Below are 13,339 nucleotides of genomic sequence, written 5' to 3'. Positions count from 1 at the left end.
GAGAAATCATTCCCTGCTCTACTGAAAAATGTAGATTGGTCAAAGGCATAATGCCTTTGGTTCATGTAGATGCTAAAATGACTTAAAAACCAGGCACAGTAGCTGATACCTATAATTCTAGCTACTCAAGAAGTTGAGATCTGAGGATGCCAGTTAAAAGCCAGCACAGGAGGGCTGGGAGTTTGGTCTAGTGGTAGAGTGCTTGCCTAGCCTGCACTGAAGACCAGAGTTTGATTTCTTGGTACCACATACATAGGAAAGCAACACAAAACAAAAAACCAGAATGGTGCTGTGGCTCAAGGGGTAGGGTTCTTGCCTTGAGAAAACCCAAGGACAGTGCTCAGGCCCTGAGCTCAAGCCCAGGACTGGCAAAAAGAAAAAAAGAAAAAAAAGCCAGCACAGGCAGAAAAAGTGTGAAGTAGCTCAATGTGTTAGAGCACTAGCTTTGCATAGAAAAAAAACCAAAGTATCAGCTCCTTGAGTTCAAGCTCCAGTAACCATTCCTCCACCCCTCCTCCCCATGATTCAAACCATCACGATTGCCTCCTGTATTCATGATATCAGGCCCTATTTTGAATTGTAATCTCAGCTGCCCAGGAGACTGAGGTAGGAGGATCTCAGCTCAAAGCCAGCCCTAGTTAAAGCAGAAGACACTGTAAAATAAACAGTTCAAGTATTTGTATGGTAACCAGGAAGCCCTGAATTTAAATTTCGTTATTGCTAAGAAGTTTCTAAAGTCAGTGTTCAGTAACTTTTTTTTTTTTTACATTTTTAATGAGAAGCAAAGCTTAGGAGCACAGGTATGCAGGCACTAGATTTTGTAATGCTCTACCACACAGAATTCAGTGGTATTTATTGCATCTTCTCTTAAGAATTCAACTTTACATGGGATTTTTTGTTTGTTCTTTCATTTTTAGTTAAACTTTCAAATAGGAAATACAGAAAGTAGTGTGAATGTAAAACTTCTTTTTTTTCATATATTTTTTATTGTAATTAATAGAAGGGTTACATTACATTCGCCAGATGGAAGGTGCATTACTTCACATACATTGATATCTTTGATAAAAGGTCTTGGTAATGTAAAAATTCTTATATGTACTCACACTTTTTTTACTCTTGTTGTGTGTTCATATGTTCAATCTCTTTGTACTATTATGTGTTTAAAATTTTACATTAATATTCTGCATTTCCTTGGGTAAGTTTCTAAAGTTGAGGTGGTTTTTGAGATTTTTCTCATGATGCCCATTTGGGTGGTTATGTAGTTCCTTATATGAGTAACCATTATATTTTTAGGCTACTTCTCATTTTTCCTTGGCAAAAACAACAGGAGAATCTGGAGATGCGTTGCTCTTGCACTAACATCTCTGGCAAAGTTTTCAGCTTGTTGCAAATTTTCAAAAGCAAGTATAGCCATTTACATTTCTGCCAATGTTTAGGGAAACAATAATAGTTGCCTGTAATAGTTGAAATAATTATCCTGGTACTACCTTTCCAATATGGGTTTACCAGAATCATTGTATAGTTTGTAGTTATACCAAAATATGTAGTGTAGCTTATGACTTAATGTGTCATATAGTTCTTTAATCTGTAATTGGTTTTTGTTTATAAAAAAGATTTAATTCTGTCTTTCCATATGATTAACTAAGTTCCTTCCACATCAATGTGTAATACTCATTAATAGTAATACATTTCATATAACACCATCTACATGTCTAATAGCACACCATCATTTATCTTTCTTATAATAATACAATTATTGTAATTATAATAGGTTTCTAACGGGTATCAGTTTATTTTCCTGCAAGATTTTTCCTGGACCACTATCATTTTATGTAGATCAGCTTGCTAACATCCAACTGAATGGACATAGAATATCTCATTGAATTTTGATTAGAACAGCTTTGGTTTTATAGATGAATTTCTAGTGAATTTGTACTTATCAGGCTTTTCGTTACATGTAGTTTAATTTATTTTTCTTTTTTGTCTTTCAGTTTGATAAGTTTCTCCATAAAAGTCTTACTCTATAAAGGTCTTACGTGTATTTTATAAGGTTTGTATCTTGTGTATTTCCAACATCCCTGCTAAATTTTCTTACAAGTTTTATAGTAGCTTTTTTGTTGAACCTCTTTGTTATTGCTCACATAGATACTTGTATTTTCAAATAGTACTCCTTATTCCTTACATTCTTTCCTTTTACCATTTCATATGGTCTTTTTTTAAGAACTGAGATAACAAGTGGGGTTTTTTTGCGTGGGTGCTGTCCCTGAGCTCTTCAGCTCAAGGTTACCACCCTACCCTTGGGCCTTGGCTTTGTCTCTGAGCTCTTCAGTTCAGTCCTACTGCCCTTCCGCTTGAGCCACAGCAACACTTTTGGTTTTCTAGTGGTTAATTGAAGTTCAGAGTCTCATGGTGTTTAGTGCTGGGATGGCTTTGAATCATGATCCTCAGATCTCAGTCTCCTGAGTAGCTAGGATTACAGGTGTGGGCCACCATGCCCTGCGACCAAGTAGTTCTTTACAAGAATATGTCTAACATATGGTGATTTGTAGACTTTTTCAGGAAACACCTTTTTTTTTTTTTTAGGGGGCAGGGCGGTCATGGGGCTTGAACTTGGCTGTCTATGAGCTCTTTAGCCCAAGGTTACCATCCTATCCCTGGGCCTGGGTGTTGTCCTTGAGCTCTGCAGCTCTAGGCTAAGGACCTACCCTCAAGCCACGCTCTACTTCCCATTTTCTAGAGGTTAACTGGAGATAAGCATTTTGGGTCCTTTTTGTGCCAGGGAAGTCTTTGAACCTTGATCCTCAGATCTCAGCCTCCTGAGTAGCTAGGATTACAGGCTTGAGCCACCCCACCCCTGGCATTAGGAAACACCTTTCTAGTCTTCTCTTGCAAAGAGTTCTTTTTTTTTTTTTGCCAGTCCTGGGCGTGAGCTCAGGGGCCTGAGCACTGTCCTTGGACTTTCTCAAGGCTAGAACTCTACCACTTAAGCCTCGGCACCACTTCTGACTTTTTCTATATATGTGGTACCAAGGAATCAAACCCGGGTCTTTGTGCATGCTAGGTAAGCACTTTAACCACTAGGCCAAACTCCCGGCCCTTGCAGAGATTTCTTATTTTGAACCATGTTAAATTTTATTAAACTTAATTTTGTTTTCCAAATTTAAAAATTCACAAAAAAAAAACTGTCTTTAATATTTTTCTGTAGTGATCAGCAAATGATATTCAAGAGAGATCGCTAGACAAAACAGGGAAAATTTGTTAGAATCAAGAATGATGGATCCATGTTCAGTTGGAGTCCAGCTTCGTACCACAAATGAGTGCCATAAAACCTACTATACGCGTCATATGGGTTTCAAGACTTTACAAGAGTTGTCATCAAATGATATGCTTTTACTTCAACTTAGAACTGGAATGACACTTTCTGGGAACAACACCATTTGCTTTCATCATGTGAAAATTTACATTGACAGATTTGAGGATTTGCAGAAGTCTTGTTGTGACCCATTTAACATACACAAAAAGCTAGCCAAAAAAAATTTGCATGTAATTGACTTAGATGATGCCACTTTCCTGAGTGCAAAATTTGGAAGACAGCTCGTACCTGGTTGGAAGCTTTGTCCCAAATGTACCCAGATAATCAATGGAAGTGTGGATGTTGATTCTGACGACCGCCAGAAAAGGAAACCTGAATTGGATGTATGTATATTCATCATTGTCTCTAGTAGCTGACAACGAGTAATTCTATTTTAACTATAGGGAATACCATATTTACTGTATTTATTAGGATACAGTGAATCTAAAGTTTGAAAGGTAAGAGGAAATCTTTTTCAGAATGTTTTCATATACCAAAGGTCAAGATTGAGTGATGTAGATTGCAGTTGGACAAATTCAACTTTATGGGCCCATGGGTAGCTGTTAAGGTAGGCCCTGGCATTGCCAGAATGTTCTAACTTAGATTCTTTTCTGATTATCAAAGTAATGAAATTGAATGTGCAAGCCATCAAGGGACTACATAACAGGAAGCTTTTCTTTGTGAAAGACTGAGAACACTAAAAGGAGGATCAGAGAACTGACTTGAAATAATTGGTTTTTGTTTTAGTCTTGTTATTACATTGTTATCTGAGAGTTTTAAATGCTTACAGGCTTTACTTGCCTCTAATTCTGAATTCAGGGCTAAATTTAAGACTCCCTGTGGTCGGGAACATATGTTTTTACATTTTTGAAATGTATTGAATATTTTATACCTATCTTCCCTTTCACACGCTAACATGAAGATCATTTTTATGAAACTAGTCTTGGTATAGAATAAGAATATCAGAAGTGCACTTTTCAGAATTTGTACTTTGGACTATTTTGTCAGTTTTGCCCTTTTGCTATATTAATAAACCAAATTAATATTAATAAACTGGTTCCTAGAAATTTTAAGCACATACATTCTATTCCTTTTGTTTTTCACATTCTTTTCCTTTTGTTTTCCTTTCTGAGGCACATCTCCAAGACCCAGTGTTCATTATAAATACTTAGGCTGAAGACACTTGGGGAGTGTCAGTATTAGCTGTTGTCCTCTATTACTGTTTTTTTGCCCACACATACTTTTTCTTAATGTTAGGTATATGGAAACATTTTGAAATATGGAGCATTTTGAAATAACATTTATTTTTACTGTTTTAGAACATGAAGCTGTATTACCTTAAAAATAGGAACTTTTCAAGGCTGGGAGCAAGACCTAGTGGCCTAGCATGCACAATTCCCTGGGTTCAATTTCTCCGTACCACATACAGACTAAAGCCAGAAGTGGTACTGTCGCTTAAGCAGTAGAGCACTATTATTGAGAAAGCTCAAAGACAGTACCCAGCCCCTGAGTTCAAGCCCCAGGACTGGCAATAAGTAAATAAATATGGGAACTTTCCTTAAGAACCAAAATTTTTACTAAGAAACTTGGTCATGTGCCTTCAGATTAATCAACAGTGTTTTCACAGCTTTGCCCTTTCTACCATGTTAGTCTTCTGTTGCTTCTACTATGCTAGAGGAGGTAACTCAAGTAATGAAAATACTATTAGTAATAATCATAAAATTTGATTATTGTCCAGGAAGACTAGATGTTCCTCAACTCTTGTTTATGTTCCAAACTGTCCTTAATAATAAAGAGTATTCTAGGTAATATTAGGCCAGTATTTGTTTTCTTATGTAAATATTTACCTTTATTCAGGGAAGAACTGCTAAAGCATTGAGGTCACTACAGTTTACAAACCCAGGAAAGCAAACTGAATTTGCTCCAGAAACTGGGAAGAGAGAAAAAAGGAGGCTTACAAAAAGTTCAACTGCTGGTTCAGACAGGTATGTTACTAACATGTTGACTTGCTGTTTCACATGTGCATTGATCCTTTACTCAGAAAATTCAAACTTTACAAGGCAGATAGGCATGGTAGATTGGAAAATGTATAAGTAATGTAAACCTCAAAAGGCCTTTAGTGTTAATTATGTACACTTACAAGGCATCTCTTTGAAGTCTAAAGTCTTGCTGTAAGAGTGTAGCAATGGGGAGTGGGAGTGTGGCCTAGTAGAGTGCTTGCCTAGCATGCATGTAGCCCTGGGTTCGGTTCCTCATTACCTTACACAGAAAAAGCAGGATGTGCTGCTGTGGCTCAAGTAGCCTTAAAGCCCAAGGACAGTGCCCAGGCCCTGAGTTCAAGCCCCAGGACTGGCGCAAAAAAGTGTAGCAATGCAAGGAAGATTAGTTTTTTTTTTCTTGGCATGAGAGTTAAAATAAGTGAAACATGTATACTTTAAAATTCACTTTATGAAGAACGATATGTTGTTGGCAGTTATAATGTAAGTAAATGTTATGACAATTTGAGATTGTGTTTAATATACTTAAAAAGCAAAGTATGGGGAAACTAAATCCTTAAAATATGATGTCCAGGAGAATCATTAATCAAATGTTAGAACCTGAGTTCAAAACCCATTACCACATACACACACTTTGGATTGAGTAGTCATTCACAATGATTTTTTAAAATATATTTTTATTGTAATTAATAGAAGGGTTACATGATATTTACCAGATAAATGGTGCCTTAATTCCCACACATTGATACCCTTTCACATTGATACCCTTTCACATGTCATGGTCCCCATTTCCCTTCCCCCCTCCCTCACCCTTCATCTTGTTTCCCCCGTTTCACAATGATTTTTAAGTGCATTTAACATTTATGTATATGCCATTTTCCATTGACTGATTTGAATATTTTTAGTCGAAACTCAGAAGCAATTAAAAATATTAATTTAGAAAACAGACTAGTATAGTATGACAATTACTTTTGAAAAGCAGTAAAGATGTTAGTAACTGCTGGGGTCAAAATTGTCCTTTTCTTGTTTGACTCTTGGATTAGCATCGAGATGTTTTCAGGTTCTTTGAATTTCTTTTAATATATGGAATTAAGTTGACTCTTCTATGGGAGTTCATTTATTGAATGTAAATGCTCTGATCCTGATACATTATGTACCACTTTAGTAAAACATCATCCGTAATATTTTATCTTAGTTTTTCACATGACCATATTTTTCATTAGATATTTAAAGACGATATATTTCTGAGATGCAGTTCATTGTGGTGTTTTACAGACAAGTGATGCCAGCAAAGAGTAAGGTCTATGATAGCCAAGGACTCCTTATTTTCAGTGGGATGGACCTCTGCGACTGCCTAGATGAAGACTGTCTAGGATGCTTCTACGCTTGTCCTGCCTGTGGCTCTACCAAATGTGGGGCTGAATGCCGATGTGACCGCAAGTGGCTCTATGAGCAAATAGAAATTGAAGGAGGAGAAATAATTCACAATAAGCATGCTGGGTGATCTGTAATGTCAAACTTCTAGGCTCTTTAAAGGCCCTCTTTCTAAAATTCTGTCACTCTTACCATTGTCAAAGATGTGAAAACCACCACAATATGTACTAGTGTAGTAGTATTGTAGGTGCTTTAAGAATCATTATTTGATGTAAATTTAGAGGGGTCATTTCTTGGTAGTCAGCTATAAGTCTGAGTTGTTCATGTAATAAGTAGGTTTACATGTTTCCCTACCTACACTGTGAGGAAAAGGATAACTGTGTCCCTAGGATTGGAAACAAACTTTGATATTAAAGGGTATTTACTGTGAATACAGAAATCTTTCACAGCAGAGAAAGCACAAATAATTGTACAATGAATGTACAAAGTATTAATATTTTGACAGATATTTAAAGGCCATGGGACAGTTTTCGTCACTTATTATTGCTTTTACATGGTCATTGTTGTTGTTTTGGCCCCCTATACTTGTTAAGTGACTGCATAGCTGGGAACAAAACAAATTGATTTTGATATAGCTGCGTAGGTGAATGTTAAACTATTTTGGAAAATAAGTGCTTAGATATATTTTTTTTTTGTGTGCTTAGATATATTTTCTTCAATAAAAAATATTTTGCTACTGCAAATGGTACAGTGTATTATGTGTTCCTTGTGGAAATTCGTTCTTACTGACAAAAAATTTTATATATGTCCAGAGTCTTTCATGCATACATAAATGGACAGATTGCATTTATGATACTAAAAATAATATGGGATAATAGATGAGGATGGAGAATATAAAAAAATACTGCTTTTCAGATTGGCACCATTCACTCACACCTGTAATCCAAATACTCAGGAAGATGAGATCCAAAGGGTTAAGGCTCAGAGCCAGTCCCTCGCAGAAGAGACCTACAAACAGAAAAGATCCAGAATCTCTATCACAACAATCAGCCAAAAGCCAGGTTGGAGATGTAGAGCCTTAAATAAGCCATCAGCGAGCTTGAGGCTCTGTTCAAACACTGGTACCATTTAAAAAAAAGTCCTTATCACAACAATAATGAAAAAAACAGATGGAGAAACACTGGGTAACACATAAAATGTTGATGCACATATTTTTTTTTTACGTGCTTAGAATTTAGATTTAGAGGGAATAGTATTGTACTGTTTAACTATCTACCTGTTATAGGCTATTACCATTACAATTTTGTTTCCTTAAGTGTAGTGTTTTAGCTTAATCAAGTAAGCATTCAGTAAATCAAGAAAGCTTTCAGTAATTAGAGATAGCTATTAAAAATTGACCTTTTTTTGGTGCCGATCCTGCAGGTTGAACTCAGGTCTGGGCACTGTCCCAGAGCTGACTTGCTCAGATCTTGTGCTCTACCACTTAAGGCACAACTCTACTTCCAGATTTTTGGTAATTGAGATAAAAGTCTCATGGACTTTGCTGGCAGGGCTGTTTTCAGTGATCCTCATCTCAGCTTATTGAGCAGCTATGATTGCAGGCATGAGCCGCTTGGCCTTAAATGTGATTTTTCTCCGACTTGATTTTTAGAAGTCCAAGTTACCTTATCAGTTCATTCATGAGCACTAGTTAAAAAAAAAATACTTTATATACTTTAAATAACATGCTGAATTGGTTACTTTTTTTTGGAATTAGGAAAATAGTTTGTTACAGGAATTACACTGCAATTAGATCTGAACTTTTTGGATCATTAGGTCTTAGTTAAGGTTTTTTTCTTCTGTATTTATCGGTTTTTTGTATTGTTTTGGTTTTTTTTCAGTTTGTTTTGTCTGTTTTGGTTTTGCCAGTCCTGGGGTTTGAACTCAGGACCTGGGCGTTATCCTTCAGCTTTCTGAAGACTAGTGCTGTTGCACTTGAGCCACAACACTACTCCTGGCTTTTTCTGTGAAAGTGGTACCAAGGAATCAAACCCAGGGCTTCATGCATACACTCTACCGTTAAACCACACTACCGGCCCCTGCATTTATGTTTGAATTAAAACTGACACTTGTTTTATCAGAGGAATAAATTAAAAATATAAGAATTGGTTGAGCTCTTGTAGATCCCACTTGTCGATCCCAGTTGTCAATCCTAACCACTCAGGCTGAGACCTCAAGGATCAAGTTTCAAAGTCAGCCCAGGCAACAGAGTCTGAAACTTCTGTTACCCAGTAAAAAGCTGGGCTGGAGTTGTGGCTTAAAATGGTAGTATGGCAGTCATGAGCTGGCCAGTTCAAAGCCCCTGAATTCAAGTTCCCCATACTAGTAATTTAAAAAGTAATAATAAAATGAACTATTTCTTTTAGCTTCAAATAGGAAGGGTTACATTATATTCACCAGATAGAAGGTGCGTTACTTCACAAACATTGATACTCTTTCTCATGTCTTGGTCCCCATTTCCCTCCCCCCATCCCTGCCCCTCATCTTGTTTTCCTTCCCTATCCAATTTCAAATAACCAAATAAACATATATACAATAAATCAGATAACATGGTGAAATACTGTAAATATGAGATAACCAAGGGACAACAAAAGAGATGAGAGATAATTGTTGTAGTGATTGTTGTTCTTAAAGTACTATGTTACATGGCTTTTGTTTCTGTATCCTGGAGGTCCTTTCATTTAGAGTCATCCTATATGGCCTTAAGTGTCTAGGTTTTGCTCTATGTAAATCTCTGCTAGGAGAGCCCAAGCTTTCTACTGATTATGACAAATGAGGGAAAACATTGAGCCTATGTTCCTTTGAGTCTGGCTTACTTCACTTAGTATGATTTTTTTCTAATTCTCCATTTCCTAACAAATGGAGCAATGTCATTCTTTCTGACTGCACCATAGAATTCCATTGTGTATAAATACCACATCTTGTTGATCCACTCATCAGCTGAGGGGCATCTAGGTTGGTTCTGTATCTTTGCTATGGTAAATAACGCTGCAATGAACATCGTTGTGCTAGTGGCTTTAGTATGTCCTTGTTTCTGGATGATTGGGTAAATGCCAAGTGGTGGAATTGCTGGGTTATAGCAGAGCTGCATAATGCTTTTGATACTTGATTGAACCAGTTTGCACTCCTACCGACAGTGCAGTAGTGATCCCTCCTGGCCACATCCCTATGAGCATCTGTTGTTAGACTTCTTAATCACGGCCATTCTAACTGGAGTGAGGTGGAGTCTTAGAGTTGTTGTGATTTGCATTTCTTTTATGGCCAGAGATGTTGAGCATTTCTTCATGTGTCTATAGGCCATTCTTACTTCTTCAGAAAAGACTCTAAGTCTTTGGCTCATCTTTTAATGGGGTGGTTGTTTCTTGGGAGGTTAGTTTTGGAGTGATTCAATTTTTGAGCTGTTGATATATTTTAGATATGAAGCCTTTGTCTGTTGTGTGGTTAGTGAAAATCTTCTCCCTCTCTGTAGGCTTGCTGGTTAGTTTGCTAGCTATGTCCTTTGCCATACAGAAGCTCTGCAGTTTAATGCAGTCCCACTTATCCAGGCTTTCTCTGATTTGTTGTGTTTCTGGGTCCTTATTAAGAAAGTTTTGACCTGTGCCAAGGAGACCTAGTGTATCTCCTGTTCCTTCTTGTAAAGTTTTCAGTCTATCTGCTTTTACCTTGAGGTCACTGATCCCTTTGCATTTAACCCTGGTGCAGGGTGACAAAGAAGGATCCAACTTTAGTTGTCTGCAGGTCTTAACCAGTTCTATCAGCACTATAGTTGAAGAGGCTGTCTTTCTTCCATTCTGTTTTTTTGGCTCCCTTATCAAAGATTAGGTGGCCATAGGTCTGTGGGTTAATATCTGGGTCCTCAGTTCTATTCCATTAGTCTTCAGGCCTGTTCTTGTGCCAGTACCAAGCTGTTTTGGTCACTATAGCTCTGGAATAGGTGTAAAGTTTGGTATTGAAATTCCTCCTGTGCTGTTCTTTCTGCTAAGAATTGTTTTTGCTATACAGGGTCTTTTATTATTCCATATGATTGCCTTTTCTATTTCTTTCAAGAATGACATTGGGATATTGATGGGTATTGCATTGAATTTGGAGATAGCCCTCAGGAAGATTGCCATTTTCACGATGTTAATTCTTCCAATCCAGGATCATGGGAGGATTTTCCATTTCCTCAGTTCTACTTTAATTTCCTTTTTCAGAGTTTTAAAGTTTTCCTCAAAAAGCTCCTTTATATACTTAGGTTAATTCGTAGGTACTTTATTGTTTGAGGCTATTGCAAAAGGAGTTTCTTTCCTGATTGTAGCCTCATTACTCTCACTGACTGTTGGCATGTAGGAAGGCAGTTGATTTTTCAGGGTTAATTTTATACCCTGCTAACTTAGATTTAGCTTTTCTCCCTTGAGTATAATGCTAGCTGTGGGTTTGTCATACACAGACTTTATTATACTGAGGAATTTTCCATGGATTCCTAGTTTCTCCAGAGCTTTTAGCATAAAGGGGTGTTGGATCTTGTCAAATACATTTTCTGCATCTATTGAGACAATCACGTGATTCTTGTCCTTATTCCTACTGATGTGTTGAATTATATTGACTTGCGGATGTTGAACCAGCTTTGCATCCCTGTGATGAATCCTGTTTGATCATAGTGTATAATTTTTTTGAGTTGCTGAAGACATTTTGTTGAGAAGTTTTACATCAATATTCATCAAAGAAATGGGTCTATAGTTCTCTTTTTTTGATGAATCTCTGTCTGGTTTTGGGATGCGGGTTATAGTGGCTTCGTAGAATGAGTTTGCTAAAGACCCTTCGTTTTCAGTGTCTTTTAGGAGCTTGAGAAGTATTGGTGTGAGCTCTGCTTTGAAGACCTTATAGAATTCAGCTGTGAATCCATCTGGCCCTGGGCTTTTCTTGGGAGGTCTCATTGCCAGTTTTATTTCAGTACTTGAAATAGGTCTGTTTAGTTGGGCTAGGTCGCCTTGGTTCAATGTGGTTATGTTAATATTGGCTAGAAATTCATTCATTTCTTCTAGATTCTCAAATTTGTTGGCATAAAGGTTTGAAAACTATTCCCTTATGCTCTGTATCTTGGTAATTTCTGTTGTGATATTACCATTCTCATCTGATTTTTTTTTTTTTTTTTTTTTTGCCAGTCCTGGGCTTGAGTTCAGGGCCTGAGCACTGTCCTTGGACTTTCTCAAGACTAGAGCTCTACCACTTGAGCCTCAGCACCACTTCCGGCTTTTTTCTATGTATGTGGTACCGAGGAATCGAACCCAGGTCTTCATGCATGCTAGGCAAGCACTTTACCCACTAGGCCAAACTCCCGGCCCCTCATATGTGATTTTATTTGGGTGTGCTCCCTTCCTTTTTTGGTAAGATTTGCTAAGGGTCTGTAAATTTTGTTATTTTTTCAAAGAACCATCTCCTTGTTTTGTTGATTCTATAGTTTTTTTGGACTCTAATTCATTTAATTCTGCTTTGATTTTAATAATTTGCTTCCTTCTACTGGGGTTAGGGTTGGTTTGTTGCTCTTTTTCCAAAAGCTTAAGGTATGACATTAAAACATTGGTTTGCGATTTTTCCAATTTGTTAATGTAAGCACTCAGACCTATAAATTTTCTTTTGAGTCCCTAAGGAGCTGGTATTTTGTGTGCTCCTTTTTGTTAAATTTCATAAACTGTTGAATTTCTGTTCTGATCTTCTTGATGACCCATTGATGATTCAACAATGTGTTGTTCAATCTCCATGAGTTACAGGGTTTTTGTTGGTGGAGGTTGGTGTTCATTTCCAATTTGATGTCCTTGTGGTCTGAGAAAATGTAGGGAATCATTTCAGTGTTTCTGAATCTGCACAGGTTTGTTTTATGCTGTAAAATATGGTCCATTTTGGAAAATGTTCCATATGCTGCTGAAAAAAACGTATATGTGTTGTTGCTGGGTGTAATAATCTGCAGATGTCTGTTAGATCTAGTTGATCTATACAGTTGTTCAATTCTGAGGTTTCTCAATTCTGAGGTTGTCTGTTGAGTTTTTGCCTGGTTGATCTGTCCAGTGGTTGTTGGTAACTTTAACATACCACTCTCACCTATGTATTTCATGTATGTGTGGTTTTAGTGAAAGTAAAGTTTGCTTGATGAAGTTCAGTGCTCTGGGATTAGGTGTGTAGATATTTAGGATGGTTATGTCCTGGAGGAGAGATCCCTTTATTAACATGTAATAACCTTCTTTGTCTCTTCTCACTAATTTCAGTTTGAAGTCTATTTTATCTGATATGAGGATGGCAACTCCAGCCTGTTTATGGGGGTCGTTAGCTTGATAAATTTTACTCCAACCTCTCACTTTCAGATGTTTGATTTGGGTGGGGGGAAGATGTATCTCTTGAAGACAGCAGAACGATGGATCTTGCTTTTTGATCCAACTAGACAATCTATGCCGTTTAATTGGAAAGTTAAATCCATTGATGTTGAGGGTTAGGATAGAAAAATATTTACTAGTTCTTGCCATTTTTAAAAGCTTTCATTGGGGCCTGTGGCTTGACAGTCCTTGTGGTAAGTAGCTGGTATGATTTTTAAGTACCATTTCTT

The 13,339-nt window shown here is 37.1% G+C and overlaps 1 protein-coding gene across 1 annotated transcript; it reads left to right on the top strand.

Moving 5' to 3' along the window:
* Positions 1-3,209: 3,209 nt before the first annotated feature.
* Positions 3,210-7,466, top strand: Arl14ep (ARF like GTPase 14 effector protein). The gene is made up of 3 exons (XM_090347958.1): positions 3,210-3,696; positions 5,210-5,337; positions 6,625-7,466. The coding sequence occupies exons 1-3, from the start codon at positions 3,271-3,273 to the stop codon at positions 6,851-6,853; spliced, it is 783 nt and encodes a 260-aa protein (XP_090204084.1). The 5' UTR covers positions 3,210-3,270; the 3' UTR covers positions 6,854-7,466.
* The last annotated feature ends 5,873 nt before the right edge of the window (positions 7,467-13,339 follow it).

This window comes from Megascapheus bottae, chromosome 16, assembly GCF_031878675.1.
Source record: "Megascapheus bottae isolate mThoBot1 chromosome 16, mThoBot2.hap1, whole genome shotgun sequence".
Lineage (NCBI taxonomy): Eukaryota > Metazoa > Chordata > Mammalia > Rodentia > Geomyidae > Megascapheus > Megascapheus bottae.
This window is presented reverse-complemented; position numbering and strand designations above follow the sequence as displayed.

What these genes read in the sequence shown, in the direction of transcription:
- Arl14ep (XM_090347958.1), top strand. Translation starts at nt 3,271, where the DNA reads ATGATGGATCCATGTTCAGTTGGAGTCCAGCTTCGTACCACAAATGAG. An exon ending in AAAGGAAACCTGAATTGGAT is followed by an intron (nt 3,697 to 5,209) that starts GTATGTATATTC and finishes ACCTTTATTCAG; the next exon opens with GGAAGAACTGCTAAAGCATT. An exon ending in TCAACTGCTGGTTCAGACAG is followed by an intron (nt 5,338 to 6,624) that starts GTATGTTACTAA and finishes GGTGTTTTACAG; the next exon opens with ACAAGTGATGCCAGCAAAGA.